Source organism: Ictalurus furcatus, chromosome 16, assembly GCF_023375685.1.
Source record: "Ictalurus furcatus strain D&B chromosome 16, Billie_1.0, whole genome shotgun sequence".
Lineage (NCBI taxonomy): Eukaryota > Metazoa > Chordata > Actinopteri > Siluriformes > Ictaluridae > Ictalurus > Ictalurus furcatus.
Window position 1 is genome coordinate 23,477,685 of NC_071270.1, and position 23,542 is coordinate 23,501,226.

At 40.1% G+C, this 23,542-nt stretch overlaps 1 protein-coding gene across 2 annotated transcripts; it reads left to right on the plus strand.

The window, feature by feature from the left end:
- Positions 1 to 5,663: 5,663 nt before the first annotated feature.
- Positions 5,664 to 23,265, plus strand: mpx (myeloid-specific peroxidase). 2 transcript variants are annotated; one of them, XM_053645530.1, is made up of 17 exons: positions 5,664 to 5,685; positions 7,640 to 7,761; positions 9,480 to 9,576; positions 10,824 to 11,002; positions 11,587 to 11,719; positions 12,060 to 12,189; positions 12,883 to 13,089; positions 13,451 to 13,814; positions 14,466 to 14,626; positions 16,069 to 16,327; positions 17,112 to 17,282; positions 17,987 to 18,224; positions 18,523 to 18,722; positions 19,346 to 19,363; positions 19,826 to 19,863; positions 21,639 to 21,698; positions 22,093 to 23,265. In XM_053645530.1, the coding sequence occupies exons 2-17, from the start codon at positions 7,695 to 7,697 to the stop codon at positions 22,105 to 22,107; spliced, it is 2,337 nt and encodes a 778-aa protein (XP_053501505.1). In that variant the 5' UTR covers positions 5,664 to 5,685; positions 7,640 to 7,694; the 3' UTR covers positions 22,108 to 23,265. The 2 variants fall into 2 exon arrangements, with proteins under 2 accessions (XP_053501505.1, XP_053501506.1); XM_053645531.1 differs by lacking the exon at positions 19,346 to 19,363.
- Positions 23,266 to 23,542: the final 277 nt, after the last annotated feature.

The following is a 23,542-nucleotide window of genomic DNA, read 5'->3' on the forward strand; positions in this document are numbered from 1 at the left end:
AGCACAATAATATGCCAACACTATAATTATTTAATTTATTAAAGAATAGCAGTTTATACTTTTTACTTTTTTTTTTTATCTAATGTTGTGGAACGTCTCTAAAATAAGTTCCTGTTAAGACTTATACCGTAGCACCAATGTCTGTCTTTTTTTTTTTTTTTTTATCTGCGATGGCCTTGGGACTGCAATCACTACGTAGAATTTTGCACTCAGGTCTTCATTAGTGAACAGTGGGATTAGTTCAACAAAACAGACTTCATATAAAAACCATAATGAACTTTCCTTTACTTTCACACTATCCGGTGTGACCCAGATGAGGACGGGTTCCCTTCTGAGTCTGGTTCCTCTCAAGGTTTCTTCCTCATATCATCTCAGGGAGTTTTTCCTCACCGCCGTCGCCACCGTCTCGCTCAATAGGGATAAATTCACACGCTTAAAATCTCTATCCTGTGTTTATATGTTTCTCTAAAGCTGCTTTGAGACAATGTCCATCGTTAAACGCGCTATACGAATACAATCGAACTGAATGATCGTGTCGTGTTCCCAAGAAACCGGAAATTGTGATTACCTCTGACACTGGACGCTCCTTCCAAACATGTTAAATAGACATCTCCTCACAGAAAACTTCACCACATCAACATTTACACATGTTTTTGAATCTGTTGATTATAAGGCATAGATTATGTGGCGCTAGAGTAAGCACATTAATATAAACCTGTGACACCAGCACTAGAGACAGAGCTGCTGTTACAGAAAACTCATCAATATTTTCTGAATTGAACAGTGCTGTGGTATAAATGAAGTTGTTTTTAGTGCAAACATAGTGCAGAAATATTTAACAAGCAAAGTTATGAAATAATTATTCACTGAGAATAGAATTTCAGACTTTTTCATTGCAGTGCCAACAGACCTGCCAATTCTACATTCCTGGGGGGGAAAAAAAGGAGTTGGAAAGATTTTAAAATACAACTTAAATATCACAAATCATGATCATTAATGGCATGTGGAAATGAGGAAGGCCTGTTGTGTACATAAGTTACAGTATGTGTCAAAGATACGGTCACTTAGAGGTTAGTACGTTTGCCTCGCACCTCCGGGGTTGGGGGGTTCGTTTCCCGCCTCCACTCTGTGTTCGCGGAGTTTGCATGTTCTCCCCGCGCTTCGGGGGTTTCCTCCATGCACTCCGGTTTTCTCCTCCATGCAATGCAAAAACGTACATTGTAGGCTGATTGGCGTCTCCAAATTGTCCGTAGTGTGTGAATGTGTGTGTGATTGTGTCTTGTGATGGGTTGGCACCCCTGTCCAGGGTGTCTACCGCCCCGTGCCCTGAGTCCCCTGGGATAGGCTCCAGGCTTGCCGCAATCCTGTGTAGGATAAGCGGTACAGAAAATGGATGGATGGATGGATCTCCGTCACTGAGGTATTAGCATGCCTCTATTAGCATGAATTTGTGACAAAACGGTTCAAAACCCGGAAGCCAAAATGGAAAATGAACCTCATGAAGAACTGAGTGGTGTATGAACACTGATGGATGTGATGTTGCACAGCATATATTGCACAAACAACTACACATATCTGCAGCATACTGTCGTACTGTTTCTGTATCCCTTGTATCATATTTTTAAAAATATTTTCAGCCTGTATAGATGTCAATTCTAGTTTATTTAAATTCTATTTTTATGCCACGGACAGAAAAAAAGCATAGCGGTTCTGGGTCTCATTCACCCACCCACACACACACACACCAATGGTAGCAGAGCTGCCATGCAAGGCGCTAACTTGCCATCAGGAGCAACTTGGGGTTCGGTGTCTTATCCAAGGACACTTCGGCATGTGGAGTCACGTGGGCCGGGAATCGAACCGCCAACCCTACGGTTAGTGGACGACCCGCTCTACCACCTGATCCGCAGCTGCCCCTGAATTAGCAGAAAACAGGGAGCAGGTGAGTTAAAAAAAAATCTTAACTATACTGTATAAAGAAATAAGAAATAATAATACTGTGTTTTAATGCAAAACACAGTACTGTTTCTCACTCACTCACACTCACTCACTTCCAGTGACCACTTATCCTTGTGGTTATGGTAGATCCGGATCCAGGAACACTGGGTGTGAGGCTGGAATAATACACCTATCTATCACAGGGCAATATGCACACACATTCACACACACATTCACAAAGAGGGGCAATTTACCTCAGCTAATCCACCTACTGGCATGTTTTTGGGAGGTTGGAGGAAACCGGAGAACCCAGAGGAGAACATGCACAGAAACTCCGCAGACAGTGGTGTAACCCAAGATCAGGGATAAATCAAAAACTGTCCAAAAGAAATAACGCAATTTTCCTGTTGGACACAATTAAAATTTTTTTTTTTTTTTTAAATAAATAAATACTGGAAATATTGGAATCTGGAAATTATGAACATGATCAGTGATTGAACATTCTTAAGAGTGGAGCTTGTACTGTAGAATAACGTTATAAAGAAAGGTGAAAGAGTAGTGCAAGGGTTAAAAACAAGCTTGCCAAACAGGATTGCTAGAAAAACCATCTTCGGTCCATTGAGCAACGTCTTTAAAAGTGAACCGTTCAACCTAATACCCGCATTCGATTCTGCTTTAATTGCGCTGTGTTCGGATGAAATCAGGCCTCACCGGAATACGTTCATTTTCTAAACGACGAACTGTAAAAACAAAATCTCGTAATGCTATAAAATGTACAGTATAATGTTTAATCCTGACTGTAACTGAGTGTTGACTAACTCAAACCGTTCTGCTTTTGGCTCATTGTTGAAACACACCATTGTGACAGCTGAATAATATTTCCCAAGCAAAAATAAAGGAACTTTCTCCCCCGTCGTCTTCAACTGTATACATGAAGCAACGGTGTGTTCGTCTGTAACTTAGAAAATGGTCCAGATACAAGGCGGTCAGCGAAAAGTCTCCGCTTGCAAATCATGCACAACGGATTGCATGCCTTCACAGTGAAATCTGTTAGTAATCCCAGAGTGTGAGTTTATATACATTAATGGGGGGACGCTGATGAAGGTGCACACTACTTTTGGCAGTTTAAGCAACACAAACAGCTTCTGCTTTAACCCAAACTTCCTCCTATGTTGTGACATTCACAGAAAAGTGTTTCAGTATATATATGTGTACGTTCTACTTTAATAGGAACACTTGTACACCTGTACACTCATGCAGTTATTTAATCAGCCAATCATGTGGCAGCAGAACAATGCATAAAATGATGCAGATGCAGGTCAAGAGCTTCGGGTAATGTTCACGTCAATCATCAGAATGTGGGGGAAAAGTGTGATCTCGGTGACTTTAAGCGTGGCACGGTTGTTGGTGCAGTTTTGAGAGTGGTAAAAGAACGACTGTTTAAAGCTGCAATAATATAGTTATAACAGGAACGATCTTGTTTCGTGGACATTCAACGGACTTAACTATAAACGGTTAAAACTATGGTAAATGGTCTGCATTTACCATTTAAATAGAGCACGTTTTTAACCTTAGCAGCTCTACAAAGCACTTTACTGGTTCTCATTCACCCATTCACACACACTCACACACCAATGGTAGCTGAGCTGCCATGCAAGGCGCTAACTTGCCATCGTGAGCAACTTGGGGTTCAGTGTCTTACCCAAGGACACTTCGGCATGTGGATGTATGCGGGCCAGGGATCGAACCGCCAACCCTACGATTAGTGGACGACCCGCTCTACCACCTGAGCCACAGCCGCCCCATATGATGTCATTCTTCAGTAGGTTAATAATTAACTTTGGGATAGAGCAGATTTGTGTTGGTAGTGTTACATCACACCACCACTAATCTGTCTGGATTTATGGTTATTTCTAAGTGCTATTTCTTTACAGTCAAAGCCAGTATTATTGTCTGAACTGATCAAAGAAGGAAGCAAGGACAGGAGGAAATATTTCTCCATGGCCAAAGCCAATGTTATCTACAATGTAGTTCTCTGGAAGACTTTAAAAAGTATTTGTACTCGCCGGTACAATTTACATACATCCAGAGTAATATAAATTGGGGGATCTCCATTTTTACGCAGCCGGAAACCCGTTCTAGTGTAAAAAAAAAAAAACAAACAAAAAAAACTCTAACACACAGATCACAGTAAAGATTTATTTTATGAATAAAAACCAACTGATTCAAACATTAAGAGGATTTGTTCTTGATAAACATGTAAAACATCACATGTATATATTTTCCTTCCTGAATTTCGAACCAAACAAGTTACACTGTTTTACCAGTTCTACTGATTTAAAAATGTAGCTTCAAAAGTTTCAAAAATCTACAAAGGTTTGAAAAAAATGACAAATTTTGATTAAAATTGTAGTGAGATTTGAGTAGACGTTATTTTGTACCTGATTTCACGTTATCGAGTTTTAGTTTGAAATGAATTAGAAGCAAGTGATTTTGATTAACCCCAAATAAAGATACGCGTTTTTTTCCGATAGGATTTTCCGGACATCTTCTTGGTTTGATCCAACAAACAATGTGACAACAAGCTCTTATATTCTTCACATGTCTGGGTTATGGGGTAGGGTGGCAAGACATTAGATCCTTTCTCATGGAAAAAAGCATCCAAGCCCACTTAAATCACCCCAAACCATTTAGCAAAATGTATTATGATCTGATGAGACCTAGGCAGGACGTTTTGGGTTTAATTCTAAAAGATAAGTTTGGCACAAAAGCAAGTCAAGACAACAATCGTATCACCTAAAGAACACCAAACCCACGTTGAAGCATGGTGGTGGCAGCATCGTGTTATGAGGCTGCTTCTCTTCAGCTGGGACTGGGGCTCTAGTCTAGATAGAGAGTATCATGGATAGCAAAGTATTAGTTATAATAGTTATAAAAGGTGTGCAGACTTGTGCTGTTTTCTTTTTCATTTTTTTCCCCTAAAATATTTCTATTTGTTTTAAACAAACACAAAATATTTCTATTTTGTTTGATTTTTTTTTTTTTTTTTTTGGGGGGGGGGGTTGCTTTATCACATTAAAAGTGGAAAAAGATCTGACATGGTCTTTTTATTTTTGTATTCTTTTTTTTTTAACATTACCAAACCCTGCACTTTTAACAGGGGTGCATAGACCCTCTATAGTCACTGTCCGGTTAATCCGTCGACGTTCGACGTTCTTTCATTTGGCAGACGCTTTTCTCCACGCGGGCAGAGCAGAGCAGTTGAGCTTTAAAAATATTGCCTTAAAAATACATGCAATGCTTTGTTCATTCAGTCAGGCATGTGGATTCTTGGAAAATACAGTAAATGCAATCAGGTTATGAAGGCAAAATACACTGAATTTCCTGCTACAAGTTAATCAGTCACATTGCTCCCATCCATCAACTCCGCTGCTATAAAATGCTTCTAAACTCTTTTACTGCTCCTTTTATAATGACTAGAAATCTAATAAATATTACGTAATATTTCAAATAAAAACTGTGTACACTGCTCATGACCTTTCGGGAAAATCTGCTGGGTTTGATGAACAATAATTCAGTCAGTGAAAAGGTGTTTGCAGATAAGAGGAAGGAGGAAACACCCCAGGAAGAAATGTTAAGCAATGCCACAGCCCACCACTGTGATGGACATGTGTCGCTGTGTGTATAAAGGCCCTGCGCGCTTCCATAATCCAACTCATCTCAGGAGCAAAGAAGCAAAACACACAGGTGAGCTGTTACTTGTGCATGTCAATTCTGGTTTTAATTAATTAAACAAAATGTAAAAAAAAAAAAATTCAACTTAATTGAACCCAATTATTCACATTGTTTTAGCAAATGGACATTTTTGTCTATGGTCACATATTATTATTATTGTTATGATGGTGATTATTATTATTATTATTATTAATAATAATAATAATAATAATAATAATAATAATAATAATAATATATTATTATTTTTTAAGCATAAATACAACGATAATAATAATAATAAAAATAAGAATATGAATATTAAAACAACTGGATTTATTGAACAGCTAAAAATGGACAAAGATTTGTTCTTGAATAATAATTATAATTTCATATGACTGCTTTTAATGATGAAAAGAAATGTGACAGAAATGTAAACATAAATATAAACATATTTACATTGCATTTATACAACAGCTTTTTTTTTTTGCACTTTGAATCTAAAGCAAACTGAACAGCATATTTATATGCTCTCTCTCTATATTTAATTATTTAAATGATTTAAATTGAAATATTTAATACTTTTAGGCATAACAGTGAACGAATCTACTATTATGAATAAAATCATTGCAGATGTAGGGCTATTACTGCAAATCGTGGAAAAAAAAAAAAAAAAAAAAAAAAAAGACATGACACATTTCCTTTGGTTGTTGAGTTGTGTGGACACAAAAATCCAGGTTTTTTTCAAATCAGATATTCTCTCATGAGAAATTCGGACGGATTCGAATCGTCGGGGACGACATATATTTGATCGTTTGCTTGATTTCATATGAATAAAGTCATAAGACAAGGTAGGAGCTCGAACTCCACCTTTAATCCTAACCTTCATATCTGTTCATACGACTTTAATTGCGATATTTTTTCGTGTGCGTGTGTGTGTGTGTGCGCAAATTCTAACGTCGTCACACTGCGCCCGTATGTGTTCACATTACACGCCTTATTTATTATTTGCTCAGATTGAATATTTCTGTGACCCGTATGTGGCCCGTATTAGTGTAAACAGAGCTCTGTACTGAAACGACTCGATGTGTATACACGTATACAGTCAATAATATCACAAATCATGGCTGTCATGTGTGTTATATACAACATGAACAACCACCAAGCATCACTTTTACTCTGACTACAAATACAAACCCACTTCTAATCCTAGTCCACTACCGAGAACTGCGTTCATTCCATCACTGTGCGATTTGCCTCGCCCGAACGAGACAGCGAACCATCAGATCAGTGAAAATGCACATTATCGCATTAATCATCATTATCAGGTGATCATAATTACGAACTGAAGAGTGACAACAACTCTGTGTGTTATGTGTTACTATTTGGATGATGATTTGTCGCATCACACCACAGCAGTTTGAAGATATTCAGGAGGGTTTTAAATTCAGAGGAGCTCTCAAACAGATAAAAAAACGTGACACTTGGGGACACTTGGTGGCGGTTAAGGCTCTGGGTTACTGATCAGAAGGGCCAGGGTTCAAGCCGCAGCACTACCAAGCTGCCACTGTTGGGCCCTTGAGCAAGACCCTTAACCCAGGGTCAGGCTGACCCTGCACTCTGACCCCAACTTCCTGGCATATTGTATGCGAATATTGTATTGGTCACATATAATGTATATTATATAATAATTGTCATTTTTGTATTATTATTATTTTTCAAAGTGATGAAATATGGCTGGTTCTTACTAGAGGATTCAAATTTCAGAACAGATTTAGAAAATTATAAGCACATGTAATGCATAATGACAAACACTGACAAGCTGCCAGAACACACACGGTTTAGGGTCATCATGTCGTCACACCTCCAATGAATTAGGCGACAAATATAAACACAAAAAATAGGCTTTTTTGACTCTCTTTTAAAGTAAAATGAAATCATTATGGAACGGTATTTACTGTATGTGAAAAAGGCTTTTTCCTTGTTGCAGATCAGGAGAAGACACGATTGCTCTGAACTGTGGCGTGTGCATCTCTGCTTCAGATATGAATCTCTTAACGTCTGTAGTGGTGCTGGGACTGTGCTGCACGGTCAGTGCTCGGACGGTATCAGGTGAGTTCAAACAGGAACGCTAAGCATTGAGAAGGTCATTATAGATACCGATGATGCTGAGCTCCCAAGGTTAAAGATTCAGTGGGTAGGTTTTTCCCCCTGAACTGAAAATATTGTAATTATATTTCAGCAAAAAAAAAAATGTGGAAATGTTTGAGTTACTTGCCCATGTTGTGTAAGGAGGCGGTTGAACAAAAAAAAAAAAAACAGTCTGCGCAAAAATGTCAAAATCCTTGTTAAGTAACTGTAACCATCTCAACCGTAAACATCTCAACATCTCAATGTTCCTGCGCAACAGATGGAACAAGTTTTTTGGGGGGAACTAGACTTCAAAACTTTACATACAAAATGCAGAACTTTCCTTCTGGTTGAGATGCTTGTGGGTAGATGCAAAAGAGAAACAGTTCATGAAACTCTAGGGTTTTTATACAACGTCAAAAAGGGTTTTCCCTCAAACACACACACACACACACACACACACACACACACACACACACACACACACACACACACACACCAGTGACTTCCTCCTGTCTCAGTGAAGATTTCCATATATGGGCCGAACTCAGCCACATTCCCATTTATGGTCGTAAAGACACGCCCATATGTAGACCACTAGTGAGAATGCTATTATTTTGCATTCATTTTAATTCAATAATACAATTTTCATTACAAATTCTATTATTGAAAAAAAAAAACTTGAGAGAATCCTTTTTTTTAATTGTTATTTTAATATAGACACGAGTTTCAGAACTCTTAGTATCTGTATGCTAACGCTTCGGTTTTCCAGAAAGTTCCTGTCATAATGCTTACTTCTTTGGTTAGCATTTACACCCTTTTCGAATACACTGACCCTGTTTCGTGATTGAAAAATTTTTTGACTCAACGGTCAGTTTCCGATGACTGGCCCCCCAAATGGCATTAACATTTGACCGAGGCCCCCCTTTTGCAAGATGTCTTTAAAACACATTAAAAATACAGACTTCTGAATATATCCCCCTTTTTTTATTCTTACATCTTTACATTACATTAGGAATTGATTGTGTGTGTGTGTGTGTGTGTGTGTGTGTGTGTGTGTGTGTGTGTGTGTGAGATTGTCTGAGATTGAGAAAGAGAAAACATACATCTATTTATTTTTCACACCAAATTGTTGAGGCCCCCTGGGCGCCCCCTGGTGGCCCCCAAGGGGGCGGCCCCCACTTTGAAAACCACTGTCTCAGGGAGTTTTTCCTCGCCACCGTCGCCTCCGGCTCGCTCAATAGGGATAAATTCACACACTTAAAATCTCTATCCTGTGTTTATATATTTCTGTAAAGCTGCTTTGAGACAACGTACATTGTTAAACGCGCTATACGAATAAAATTTTATTGAATTGAATTATAAAAAAGAAAATAAAGTTTTTAATTCTCTGGCTCTTACTCCGCTACTCTGCACACTTTGCACCTCTAGAACTCAATTATAAATCTCGCACGGTAGCATTACTTGTATTGTTCTCCGCTCGATATGTATCGCTTTGCTTGTATTTCCTCGTTTGGATAAAAGCATCTGCTAAACGAATAAATGTAAACGTAAGTTATGATATTAAGGAATCGAATGAGTTAATGATATGTAAATGCTCGATAATTATCGCTGATAAGGAACCATTTATACGTAACTCAGTCGATTGATAATGTATACACTTCATTATTTCCCAATGTGCCTGATGTGCATTTGTACAGGATCTGAAGAGAAAGGTTTGATCAGGCCTTTCATTCTGGATGCCATCCAGGAAGCCAAACAACTCGTCGATGACTCTTATTTGTACTCTCGTCGAACGTAAGTCAACACTTCTTCAACAAATTGTATCAGAGCGTACGTAGACCTGAGGATGTTTGTTTGTCCCTGAATCTACTATAGTCAAGATGAAAATGTGAACTGTGTCAAAACTGAAACTCTAAGAACAAGATAATTAACAGAAAACGAGAAGCAGAGGAAGTCAGAACTGCTGCGGGAATACAAGACTACAGAAATACTGGCAACAAAAAAAGAAATATAATCTAATATAAATGCACAGATGATAGAGACACAATATAGACAGTAACAAGGGGAAACAATGATGCATAGAGTACAATGATCAGGGGGTGTGGTCAAGCCAAAGCTAATGTAAACATAAACAGGAAGTGTTCGTGACACGTTTTTTTTTTGTTTGTTTTTTTTTAAACAATTATTTGTACGGTCATTTTAAATTGTAACATTAAAGTGGAATGCGAAAGTTTGCACACCCTCATTCAAATTCATGACAACAAGACAAAGTTTATCACAAATCAAGTCATTTTTTCTCCTCTAGTCCAACAGAATTAAAAACAGCATAGTTGGAGGAAAACTGCCTAATCTTACAATACGTCAAGAGCCTAGAGTAGTGTGTATGTGTGTGTGACGTTAATGAGTGGCTCTGGGAAATATGGCTTGTGTGTTGTTGTTAGAGGTCTCCTAAAAAAAACGGTTGCTCACGTTTACATGAAATAGTGAAAAAAAAAACCAGCAAGAAGGTTGAGTAACATGTTGAAGGAGACTTTATTTGTCATGTATACATTACGGCACAGTGAAATTGTTTTCTTCAAATAGCCCGGCTTGTTAGGAAGTTGGGGTCAGAGCGCAGGGTCCTCCAGAAGTAGGGAGGGTTAAGGGCCTTGCTCAAGGGCCCAACAGTTTCAGCTTGGCAGTGCTGGGGCTTGAACCCCTGACCTTCTGATCAATAACCCACACCCATGAAATACATTCAAATACCTGAACTAGACTAGAGCATGTTAGCGAACTTTATAATTCACATAACTGCTTAGAAATTAGACTTCGATATTTGGGTTTATGTTGTAGCTTTTTCCAAAAAGTAAACACAATTTAATAAACATGAAATTCTGTTTTGTATAAAAACTGTATAATAAAGGTACAGTTTTCATTTTGTGACTAAGTATACAAGGGGGTGCAAACTATTGCACTCAACTATATACCGAGTGAGCACTGCTTTATCATACTGAATTATATTTGTTTTATCTCTGTGTGTGTGTGTGTGTGTGTTTGTACAGGAGCCTTGAGAGGGTGCGCAAGAACGATTTCATCAAGCCGTCTGATGTACTGCGTCTGATGAAGCAGCCGAAACGGAAGGCGCGCGATGCTGTGAGAGCTGCAGATTACCTGGAGCAGACGCTGAGGATCATCTCAGAGAAAACACACCACGCCCACAAGAGATCTATTAATGCCACAGGTCTGACACTCACAGTCATAAGGTTTTAAAATCACCGCCCGACGCTGTTGTCCATATCATACGACAGCTACCAACTAGGGAGAATTAGGTCTAACACGCACCTCCACCGAGACACATGAAGACGGCCAAGCATACTGTATCTTTTTGAACTGCTGCTCATGATGAGTCACACGGCAGCATAACACCCTCGGAGGAACGCACTAGCCCTCCTCCGCGTACATGAGCTCACAGATGCACACGATCGACCATTTGACTCAGTTGACTCCCAGTCATGAATGGCTGTAGCATCATCACAATTCAAACTCTTTTCCAGACTTATCTAACACCCTGTATATTACACAAATAGGATACAAACACTGTAAATAAAGCACTACAGCGGGCTGTAAAATAATGATTATAGTCTGTCTTGTGGCTTGTGGCTCCAAGTGAGAGTACATGTTGTCACAGATGGGGGGGGGGGGGGACGACTAGTGTAGCTCTGAGGGTTTGTAATACTTCAACTGTCAAACTTTGTTCAACACTAACATACAGTTTATGTTATGTGTGTGTTCACGTTCACCTTGTTTATCTGTTCTCTCTCTCAGCGCTGCTGTCTCATGAAGAACTCAGGACCATCGAGGATCTGACTGGCTGTGCCGGGCAAACCCTACCGCCTCCGTGCAGAACGTTGCCGGATCTGAACAGATATCGCACGGCCAACAGCGTCTGCAACAACCAGTGAGAGACGCACATCAGAACAGGAACGCACACATAAAGGCGATAGGTTCAGTCTTAAATAACGACATTCTGCCACCGTCACTGCCACCATGCTAGACAGGGTTCTGCGGACGGTTAGTGTAATAAATAAACAAATGTATATTTTATTGCTCTGAGGCTTAAAGAGATTATTTTGCTCCAAAAAAATCTATCATGGGTTTACTTCTAGATCATTCCATATTTACACTCACAACTGAATTGAATTGAATGGATACGAGTTGAAGACATTCCTCAGCTGATACTCAACGTACTTAATGCTGTGATATTAGAATATCTGATGTTTTGCTTTTAAATCTGGCAGTATAAATCCACTTCGAGGTGCTTCAAACACAGCGTTCACCCGCTGGCTGCCTCCTGTTTATGAAGATAACGTCTCCCAACCTCGAGGATGGAACCCAGAAAGGCTCTACAATGGTGCTGTGCTACCTCTGGTATGGCCGAATGCTATGGCGTTTTACAATTCTGTTTGGATTTACTGTAATTAAAAAGAATGACTTTTATATAGCAGTTAATTACGTGACACGGTTTGTGTCCTTGTATTTTCAGGGGTGTGTCCAGATTTTAGACATGGGGGTGTAGGCAGGGTAAGAGCCAGTAAGTACATAGGTACATGGCACAAAGCCTAACGTATTTACAGTAGCTTGCATAAGTATGGAGTCCACTTGTGTGGAAATCTGTCAATCAAGAGCATGATTACTGTATGTTCCGTGCTTACAGGAGGCCCTTCAGCAAAAGTCAGTGATTAGGGAACGAAGGCATTAGTCAGAGAAGCAACTAAGAGGCCAAGGGTAACTCTCAACATGATGCTACCACCACCATGCTTCACTATAGGGATGGTGGTCTCAGACTGATGAGCAGTGTTGGGGTTACACCAAACGTACCTTTTGTGGAGTGTCTGGTCTATGGTTGTCCAGCTACCCTTGGTTACTTCTCTGGTTAATGCCTTCCTTTACCTGGTTGTGGATTTTAATTGATGGCCTCATCTAGGCATTCCACAATTCTGCCATATTCTTTGCTTTTTTAAGTTTTGGGTCTGGTTTTAGATTTTACTTTTGCAATTTTACTTTCCCTAAAGCCGAATATCAATTCTTGTCCTCTCCCTGTGTTCGTGTGTGCTCGTCCAGGTGAGGCTGGTGTCAAACCGCATTTTCAGCACCCAGGACCAAAATGTTCAAGGAGACACCGAATACACACTCTTAATCACCTTCTTCGGCCAGTGGAATGACCACGACCTGTCCTTCACCCCCTTTTCTCCCAGCATCCGGTCCTTTAGCAACGGCATTAACTGTGATGATAGCTGCGAACGATCCGAGCCATGCTTCCCCATCCAGGTCCATAAACACGCACACACACACACACACACACACACACACATAAACACACATATGTGCACACACACCAAGTTCTAAGACCTCAAGGGTAGGCACAAGAAAATATACATGTTTTAACCTGTATTTAAAAATAGCTCAATTTGAGACACATAAAAGATATTAAGAGCTTACAACTCAGTGTGTTTGAGGCTGGATTAATGTGTTTGTTCTTTGTGTTGTTAATGTTTAGAGGTTAGAGTTATAAGAGGAGTTGAATTGGTTCTGAGGGAGCATCCCTAATGTAGCTTGCGATAAATAAATTAACAAAAATGACATTAGTCATCCTTGAGTAACTTTTTTTCTTTTCCAACATTTTACTCAGATTCCTAGAGATGACCCGCGCCTGCCCTCCGGTCCCAACAGCTGCCTCCCTGTTTTTCGCTCTGCGCCCGCCTGCGGCTCTGGAAACGGCGCGTACATGTTTGGAGGTGTTCCGCAGTTACGGGAGCAGATGAACACTCTGACGTCGTACCTGGATGCAGGCCAGTTGTATGGCTCTGAAGAGGGGCTCGCTCGAGAACTCCGAGACCTCTCGAACGACGGGGGCCTCATGCGAATCAATGACAGATTTCGGGACAATGGCCGCGAGCTGCTGCCCTTCACCAAGGTGCCCAGCAGGATGTGCGCCACACGCAATCGCATTCTGAACACCACGGGACTGGAGGAAGTGCCGTGTTTTATCGCAGGTGGGGTTTGTGATGAAAAAACATTTACATTTATGAGGAACAGAAAACCAAATAGACAAGCATTGCTACCTTTTAGTTCCTGGTTCGATCCTGAGTTCTGTATGTTCCTCCCACTATCCCTAAACATGAAGGTAGGCTAGGTAGGATTGGCTATACGAAATTGCCCCTAGGTGGGAATGAATGTGTGAACGTGTGTGTGCACGGTGCCCTGTGATTATCATCCCATCCAGAGTGGACATACAGTACATTTATGGCATTTGGCAGACCCCCCTTACATATATCTCATTTATACAACTGAGCAATTGATGGTTAAGGTGCCTTGCTCAAGAGTGCCCAACAGTGGCAGCTTGGTGGTACTGCGATTTGAACTCATGACCTTCTGGTCAGAAATCCAATGTCTGTACCACTGAGTTACCTGCTGCTGCCACAGTACACAAGTCTTGCGACAGACATGGACATTACTGACTCCTCTTTATTTAAAACAGAGATTGCGCAATCACTTCAGGCAAGTGTTTGATGATTTGGGCAACTATTTACAGAAAACATTTTGGATGAGATGGTCTTCCACTACTTGTTAGCTACAATTAAAAAAAAAAGATCACTGTCAGATAAGTGAAAGTACAACCAGTTAAGAGCAGTTAATGTCCGCAGGTGATGAACGTGTGGATGAGAACATCGCTCTCACTTCAATGCACACACTCTTCCTGCGAGAACACAACCGGCTCGCGCGTGCTCTGCGCCGACTCAACCCAAACTGGAGCAGTGAACAGCTTTATCAGGAAGCTCGCAAAATCGTGGGAGCCTACCATCAGGTACTGCACACACACACACACACACACACAAGCACTTCAAATCAATTGCTCTTAGTAAATGTTTTAAAGTGGATTATTTTGGATTTTGGTATAAAGAAGAGAGGCTGGGACTGATTTCTTTCTGGCCCAGATTATAGACTCAGCCTATTAGTGACAATCCTGTCAGTTGATTACACAGAGTGGCACGCCCTTTAGATTTGATCTCCATTGGGCTTTTACACTAAAGGACTGACGAGAGAACTATAAGTTTAATGTTTCTTGGTTTGAACGAAACGGCCCTACATCGTGCCTTCGATGAGACCTCGTAATACAGTATAAAGCATTGCTCAACCATAATACGTTCACTGTCAAGCTATTGATAGATATTAGATTTTAGCCTTACATTTTATAACACCAATGGCTTTGAACTTATACATATTTGACCCTCTGTTAAAGACATCCGTTACATTTACATTTGGGCATCTAGCGGACGCCTTTATCCAGAACGACTTACATTTATCTCATTTATACAACTGAGTTATTGAGGGTTAAGGGCCTTGCTCAAGGGCCCAACGGTGGTAGCTTGGCAGTACTTGGGCTTGAACTCCTGACCTTCTGATGAGTAACCCAGAGCCTTTAACCCCTGCCCCACCACTGCCCTCATCCAATTGTTTGTGTGGTTTGTTTTTTACTATTATGACAGACCACAGTAATTAATGCCTAAATCCATGTCATTCCAAACATAATTGTAATAATTCTGCACATTTACCATCTACAAATCAATTCTAGTCACTTAACCAAGACCTGTTTAGTGTCTGGTGCTTTCTTTTTAAGATTTGTACCAGTTCTTAAGCTAAGAAACTTAAAGAACTAACATGTAATGTAAGTCACAGAGACATCCTGATGTGGTTTAGGATGTAGTGGGACTTCTAAGCATGCTATAATAATATTAAGGCAGCCATCTTGGACCACTAGGTTGTTGTTGTTGTTGTTGTTGTTGTTATACCAAGGATTGAAGGTGGAATTACTGTAATATAGAAAGCTAGAAGTTAAGTAGACAATAATATATTGATAATATATGGTAAATACACCAGTTTGTGGACACCATGCTTTTTAAACATCCCATTCTTTTGCTGTTATTATAACCTTCAGTCTTCTGGGAAGGCTTTCTACTAGATTTTGGAGCATGACTGTGTGGATATAATGACACTGTATACAATTGTGTGCTTCTATACTTTGTGGCAACATTTTGGGGAAGACCCACATATGGGTGTGATGGTCAGGTGTTCATATACTTGGCCATATAGTGTATCTTCTATCCCTACCATTTTATAACGTTATTATATTCTACACTGGCATTATGTAGCTTAATTCAGATTTGGGAAAAACAACTCTTTTTTTTGGCTGATTGAATATATTTAGGATCCTTATAGTCAACAGTAAATTTTCATGCCGTTTTGCAGAACATAGTGTTTAGGGATTATCTGCCACACATCGTGGGAACAGACGCCATGAGGAGGCAGCTCGGCAAATATCCCGGCTACGACCCCAACGTTGACCCGACCATCGCCAACGTTTTCGCCACCGCTGCTTACCGTTTCGCCCACGCCACCATCCAGCCCGTCATCTTCCGTCTGGATGAAAACTTCCAGGAAAATCGACGGTTCCCCACCGTTCCTCTGTACGAGGCCTTCTTCACACCATGGAGAATTATATTTGAAGGTGAGTCAATACAATTCAGCTTTCGCAAAACGTTTTGGCATCATGTGTTTTGCATCACGGTGTGATTTTTGTCCGTAGCATCGAGCATCAGCACAACATCACTTAATGAGATATTATTCCATAAACACACCCATTCAGCATAATAGGAGATCACATGGGTCGTTCAGGATGGAATTTGTGAGAAGGCGAGTGCACAGTATGTTGTTTAAGAGGTTAAAGTTATGAGACCACTGTTGCTAGGCGACGTGAGGCTAATGGTTAAGCTAGCTTTCATTTTTGCAGATAATATGAATGCCCAGTGTTAGCAGAAATAAAACAAAATGCTTGGAACTATCAACATTTCATCCAGATATTCAACCAACCCTATACTGAAACATGAAAATTATGTCAACTGTCGTCCATTTATTTGTGACCATTTTTGAATACACCATTAATCTGTGAACCAAAATGGACAAAAACAGAACTAAAACGTTTGCCAATAAAAAGACAGTGTAGAAAAACTTAGCTATATCCAATACACAGCATAAGCAAGGAACAATGCAGCAGCAAAAACGACCAACTTTTCTACCGAATCTAATGACACTAGCGTAGCGCTACCGTTGATGTATATTGATGTATTGATGTATGTTTTGTAGAATCGTTCTTCACTCTAGCCACTCTTTTTCATCACATACCAGCCTATGTACACTTTCCCAGACTTCTTGTGGTTTGTCACATGTTAGAAATTGTAGAACTCCTGTATCAAGTAGTATTTTGTGATTCTCACCTGAAACCCCGCCCCCAGGTGGGATTGATCCTCAGATTCGGGGGTTGATTAGCCGGCCGGCTAAGCTGAACAGGCAGGATGGTATAATGGTGAATGCGATAAGAGAAAGACTGTTCGCCTTCAACAGCAAAATCTCCCAGGACCTGGGTTCCCTCAACCTGCAGAGAGGCCGAGACCACGCCCTGCCAGGTACACACACACGCATACGCTCATATACTCACACACACACTATGGATAGACAGGTAGACACAGAGAAAAACAGACAGAGAGGCTTAAAAGACAGGCAGATAAACAGATTGACAGATAGATTAGACAGACAAACAAACTGGATAAACAGACAGTCGTAGAGAACACAGACGTACAGTACGTGGCCTAGATCCATAAATGATTGATAAATAAATAAATAAATTTATCAGACGGACCATCATAACTTTGGGAAATTGAAGATAATTTGCCAGGGGGACTGAGTCTTGTACAACTTGTACAAAACCGCTGAAAAAGAAGAGAATCACTTCACTTCAATCACTTTAAACGTATCTTTTTAATATTTATGAATATTTATAATTAGAGCACGTGGAAATTTGAAGTGGATATATAAGATAAGATAAGATAAAACGTTATTGATCACACACCGGGGAAATTCCCTCGTTACAGCAGCTCAATTACACAAAAAACAGATAGGAACGAATACAAATTCATATTGCAGACTATTGTGAACGCGTTGGCTGATGACGCATTAAAGAGTCTGACTGCTGTAGGGATGAAGGACGCTGGAAGTATATTAAATAACAAACACAAAAGTGTCCAAATACTTATTTTCCCCTCACTGTGGATTGACAGGTCTGCGCTCACAGAACAGCGCATCGTTGAACGTATTTTCTTCTGTCCGTTAGGCTATAACGCATGGCGGAGGTTTTGCGGCCTGTCTGCACCTGGGAATGCTGCTGAATTGGGGCGTGTGCTGAATAACGCAACTCTGGCGCAAAGAATCCTCCAACTCTATGGCAGTCCCGATAACATCGACCTCTGGGTGGGCGGCATTGCCGAACCGTTTGTCCCCGGAGGCCGGGTCGGACCGGTGTTCTCCTGTATCATTGCCACTCAGTTCCAGAGGATCCGCCAAGGAGACAGGTAACGTGTTTAAATAGCGTATGCATCCAGTCAAAACAACCTACCACGTTACAAACATCAGCATAATGATATTACACTAGAAGTGAATAACTGAAGAGGTGAATTATCCAGTTTAACACTGTGAGTATCCCAAATGTAAATGACTAGTCAAGGCATGTCTGGAACGATGCTTGTGTCATGAACTGAGGATCAGACGACTTGGACTTCTTGTTTTTTGTTGTTGTTTTCTTTTCGTTTTTTTTTTTAGAAAAATCTTAGATAAACAATTAATTTGGGTCTCTTACATTTCGGCACCCAGGCTCTGGTGGGAGAACATGGGTGTTTTCACCGCAGCACAGAAAGCCTCACTGTCTAGAGTGTCTCTAGCTAGCATCATCTGTGACAACACGGGCATCAGCAGAGTTCCTAGGAACCCTTTCCTCTTTAGTCGCAACCAAGCAAACTTCGTCGACTGCAGAAGCATCCAGGGGCTTGACCTGAATGCTTGGAGGGAGTCAGGTAAGTGAGATCTATAGCAAATATACTTACACGCTTTTTGAATGTCTTTATTCTTTTTAATTGTCGCCGCAATTTCTTTCTTTTTTTTTTAGCTAAACCAATAGAATATACAGTAGGCCTATATCACTGGTAGTTAAATCTCACATTTTGGCCACGACACAATTCCAAACTGTAAGGGTTGTATCTAAATGTTTTCTGGCTCTAGGAACTTTCCGATTTTCGGACATTTAATCCGTCTGGTTTTCGGGGATGATCTGAGAACATTGGAACGTAATGTTTGCGAACATTCCTCCAGTTTCTGAGGCAACGATCATTATCGTTTCCTCAACGCTCGTTTTTCTGTCTAACTTTGCATGCTGTGTAAGCGGTGTTGTATTAAGATCGCAGAGCGTGTTTTTATAATGACAGACGTTCTTAGAACACTGACGGCATCTGTAAAGCTAAACGCTATGGTGCGTGGACAGCGTGTGATTGTAGTTTCTTCATTTGCTTGCGTGGAGCATGCTCTGCATCAAACTGATCAGCTTGGATTATTGGGGATTATTAAGGATTATACAAGTGCAAGAATGTAATTAATCTGTTTTTTTTTTTAAACCCTCTTTCAAATGCTCTAAATCCTACAGGAGATACTGCTAAGCCAGGTAAAATATACAATCCTTTAAGAACACCACTTTTGTTGTGTACCTTTGGAAAAACCAAGACCAGGGGAAACCCATCATAACTGGAAATCATGAGCTACATCATCAGATTCTAGGAGGCTGAGATCGGAAATATTGTTCATGTGCAATACACATTGATAGTTCGCTATGAGGATACGGATATCACTCAAATAAGTTTAAAAGAGATGTGTCAGAGACAGGAGTTAATGAGTCATGATTGCAGGGCAGCGCCATTTTGATGAGCTCCATCCAATAATAAGCATAGACAGAATGTAGTGGCAGTTTCCAGCCTCGAATGCCTTTATTACCTTTTTTTTTTTTTTTTTTTTAATTATTATTCTTAGCTTATTAATGGGTTAAAAAAATACTGTGCATTTAAAATACTGTGTGTCGTTGTGTGTGGTCTCGGTTGTGTTGGCTTACCTTTGGTGTTCGACCTTCTAGATGACAGCTCCAGTGAAACGGCATCTGATGAAAACGAGGTCAGTTAAGTGTTTCTTACCAACTCTTACACTCTGAATCTATTGAGAAGAGATTATAAAACGCTTGGACTGAACAGGGGACTGTTGGGAATATGAATGCTTACTGTGATCCAGGTCATTTTGACTGTCTAGTGGTAGTGGAGGATCAGGGGTTAAAGGCTCTGGGTTATTGATCAGAAGGTCAGGAGGTCAAGCACCAGCACTGCCAAGCTACCACTGTTGGGCCCTTGGGCAAGGCCCTTAACCCTCAATTACTCAGTTGTATAAATGAGATAAATGTAAGTCGCTCTGGATAAAATGTCGTAAATGTAAATGTAGTAAGTCAAGGCTTGCAAGTAGACTTGTGCCATAATCATGAAGATGCTTATGAAAATGCATATTTACCCAGAACTACGGTGGGTTTCGAAAGTATTCAGACCTCTTCAGATTTTGCACATTTTATCGTGTTATAGATTTCATTTAAACTGGATTAGATTGACTTTTTTTTTTTTTGCCATGAATCTACACACGATACTCCATAAAGACAATGTGAACACAAGTTTTAGAAATGTATTAAAAAACAATAACTGAAAAGCATTCTGACTCTTTATTGCAGGGGTTCCCAAACTTTTCCAGGGCAAGGCCCCCCAAATGGCATTAACATTTGACCGAGGCCCCCCCTTTTGCAAGATGTCTTTAAAATGCATTAAAAATACAGACATCTGAATATATCCCCCTTTTTTTAAAAATTAATAATTACATATTACATCTTTACATTACATTACATTAGGAATTGATTGTGTGTGTGTGTGTGTGTGTGTGTGTGTGTGTGTGTGTGTGTGTGTGTGTCTGAGAGTGAGAAAGAGAAAACATACTAATGAGAGGGATGGGCTTGGTGGCTCTGACCAAATTGTTGAGGCCTCCCGGGCGCCCCCTGGTGGCCGCCACTTTGAAAACCACTGCTTTATTCAACAATTTTTCGAAGCACCTTTAGCAGCAATCACAGCTTTGAGTCTTCTTGGATAACTCTCTATAAGTATTGCACACCTGGATTGGGGCAGGTGCTCCCATTCTTCCGTGCAGATCCGTGCCTTTGCTCAGTCTCACCACGGTGTAATCCAAGTAGTCTACACATCTATATACAGAGCGATCTCTGTGTATATTGATGTCAGAAACGTCCATTTTACTGATTTTAAATTCAATCTATAACACAATAATGTGAAAAAAACTGAAGGGGTGTGAATTCTTTCCAAGCCCACTGCATAGTCTTAACGTCTATAAACCGATATTCAAATATTTGACATGCACATGAAATTGCCAGCATCTGCTGATGAAAATGCCTACTTTTCCAGAATTATAGTGAGTGCCCATCTCTGTAAACAAGTGGGGTGGACAAATTTCTAAATACGTGCGTTCATCGGAATTGTTTGGGAATTGTAAGGAAATTTGAATTATTGTCATTGACTGCATCTGTAAAGCTAAACGCTATGGTGCGTGGACCCCGATAATTATCTCTTGTGGCTATATTAATCCAATCCTAATTAATCTCTGTTTCCAAAAGAACTCTTTCTCTGAACCTGTTCCTTGAATAAACACCGACAAGGAAAATTTTGGGCCTGTCTGGACTCAAAAAACCTTACATTAGTCTTCATAGGACAGTGTAGAATTGTTCATTTGTGTAGAATTCTTCATTTGCTTGGGAGGAGAATTCTCGGTATCAAACTGATCAGCTTTAATTGTTATACAAGTGCAAAAATTTAATTAATCTGTTGGGTTTTTTTTTTTACCCCTTTCAGATTCCAAAAGAGAAGGAATCCAATGACCTCCAGGACCTAATGGACCTGCTGGATAAACAGGTAAAACATACAATCCTTTAAGCGCACCATTTCTGATGGTTGCAATTTGATTGGATCGCTGTGTTTACACTCTTCTGTACACCGCGTCGTGACGGGAACGTTGTAGTCATTGGACTGAAAGAAGATCACGGGATCTTTAAATGTTCTAGACAGTTAAGAATGAGTAAAAGTGGTTTATCTGTTTGCAGCATCACTCAAGCAGCTTCTTTCTATGAAAGAGAACTTTTTCTTATTGGAATATCACCAACGGTTAACAGCCTAAGACAGTATCAATGACTTGTCATGTCCTAACGTGGATATGGCTCAAACAAGGACAGACGTCTTTAAGCTTACAGTTCTTCTCATTCTGATTTTCCCATCTTCCCCTTTCTTCCGATTTTTCTTACACTCTCAGGTCGGCCAGAAATGAGAGGCCCGAGCAGTCCATGTTGAACCCCCTTCCCACCTGGACCCCCTAGTCCCCCTGGAACCCCTGGTCCTTGCGGCATCCTGGCTCCTGGACAGCTTGATATTTCACCAAAGCGCTAGCACAATGATATACCACTCCTGAAGATGGACGCCCACATTAAACGCTCAAGTTCTGTTACGTAGCAATCTTCCGGTCACTTTCAGGTTACAACCGTACAATTTTAATCTCCTCAAGCATAGCTTCGTATCAATTATTATGAGTAACGATAGCGACGGAAAAGGATCAAATACATCCAGGGTTGATCCACATACACCTGTGTACACTCAAGGACCGCTTTTCACACACCGTTCACGAATACATCCCCCTTCCTTACTATCCTCCCCAGTGCACTGGTTTCTACTTATGTTACAAATGAAAGGCTAAATTTGCATTTTGCTACTGTGAAGAAAAATGTTTAAAGCTTCATTCTAAAGATAATGGCTTTTAATCGTTCTGCTGAGAAGCCCTTTTAATACAATGGTTTGTAGAGAATAAAAAAAAATCTGATTTACCCCCATAGGTAGTCAGTCAGTCTCTCGCTGGTTGCATTATTAACTATGAAGCTAACAAGTAATGAACGTCTATCTCTATAAACCCGCTTTCTTTTTCCAGCAGTACGTGCATTAACGACTCTGTAAAATATCACAGTTTAGTTCGAGAGGAGAAATGATACCAAATTCAATTTGGGGGGAAAAAAAAGGGATTCTAGTTGTCCAAGACGGCTGCCGTAAATAAGTATACGTGAAGTAGTAATGTTTTGTTTATGTTTGTAGATGACACACTGTGACAGACTGTAAGTCAGATCTTCAAGTCTGATATTTAGGGCGAGACGGACTTGCGATAATCATTAGCCACGTCGTCTTAGTGGCATCAGTGGAAGATGCAAACGAATCAGACACCAAAAAGTCTTGGCAGAACGACTACATTTGCACTAAGATGAACCACTGTGCATATTTAAAACCTTTCAAAACACTTTTTACATACATCGCATATTTTTCATTACATATGCACATTCTGCTTGCCTTCTTTTTTTTTTTCCTGCGACTGATATACGTTGTGTTGCGTTACCGTATTATTTTGCTTTATCAACCAGTTAACCAAATAAAATGATGCACCTCATCTGTACAACTTCTGTCTTCTTTGACGATTTTTCTCTAATGTAACATTTCAAATAAGACTACACGTCTGGCATACTTCATACACATTGTATTTCCAACACATGTCATGTTAGTGCTCTAGTATTCAGCGATAATTCAGCTATAAAATACGAAAACAAATTGCCTTATAATGAGAACACGAGAATAATAATTGACCTTTCTGAGATAACATGAGAAAGCGTATAATGCATATAAACTGGAGAAAACTTTTTATTTAAATGAAGCTACCGTTCGGAAGT

What these genes read in the sequence shown, in the direction of transcription:
- mpx (XM_053645530.1), top strand. Translation starts at nt 7,695, where the DNA reads ATGAATCTCTTAACGTCTGTAGTGGTGCTGGGACTGTGCTGCACGGTC. An exon ending in GAGATCTATTAATGCCACAG is followed by an intron (nt 11,003 to 11,586) that starts GTCTGACACTCA and finishes TCTCTCTCTCAG; the next exon opens with CGCTGCTGTCTCATGAAGAA. An exon ending in ATGGTGCTGTGCTACCTCTG is followed by an intron (nt 12,190 to 12,882) that starts GTATGGCCGAAT and finishes GTGCTCGTCCAG; the next exon opens with GTGAGGCTGGTGTCAAACCG.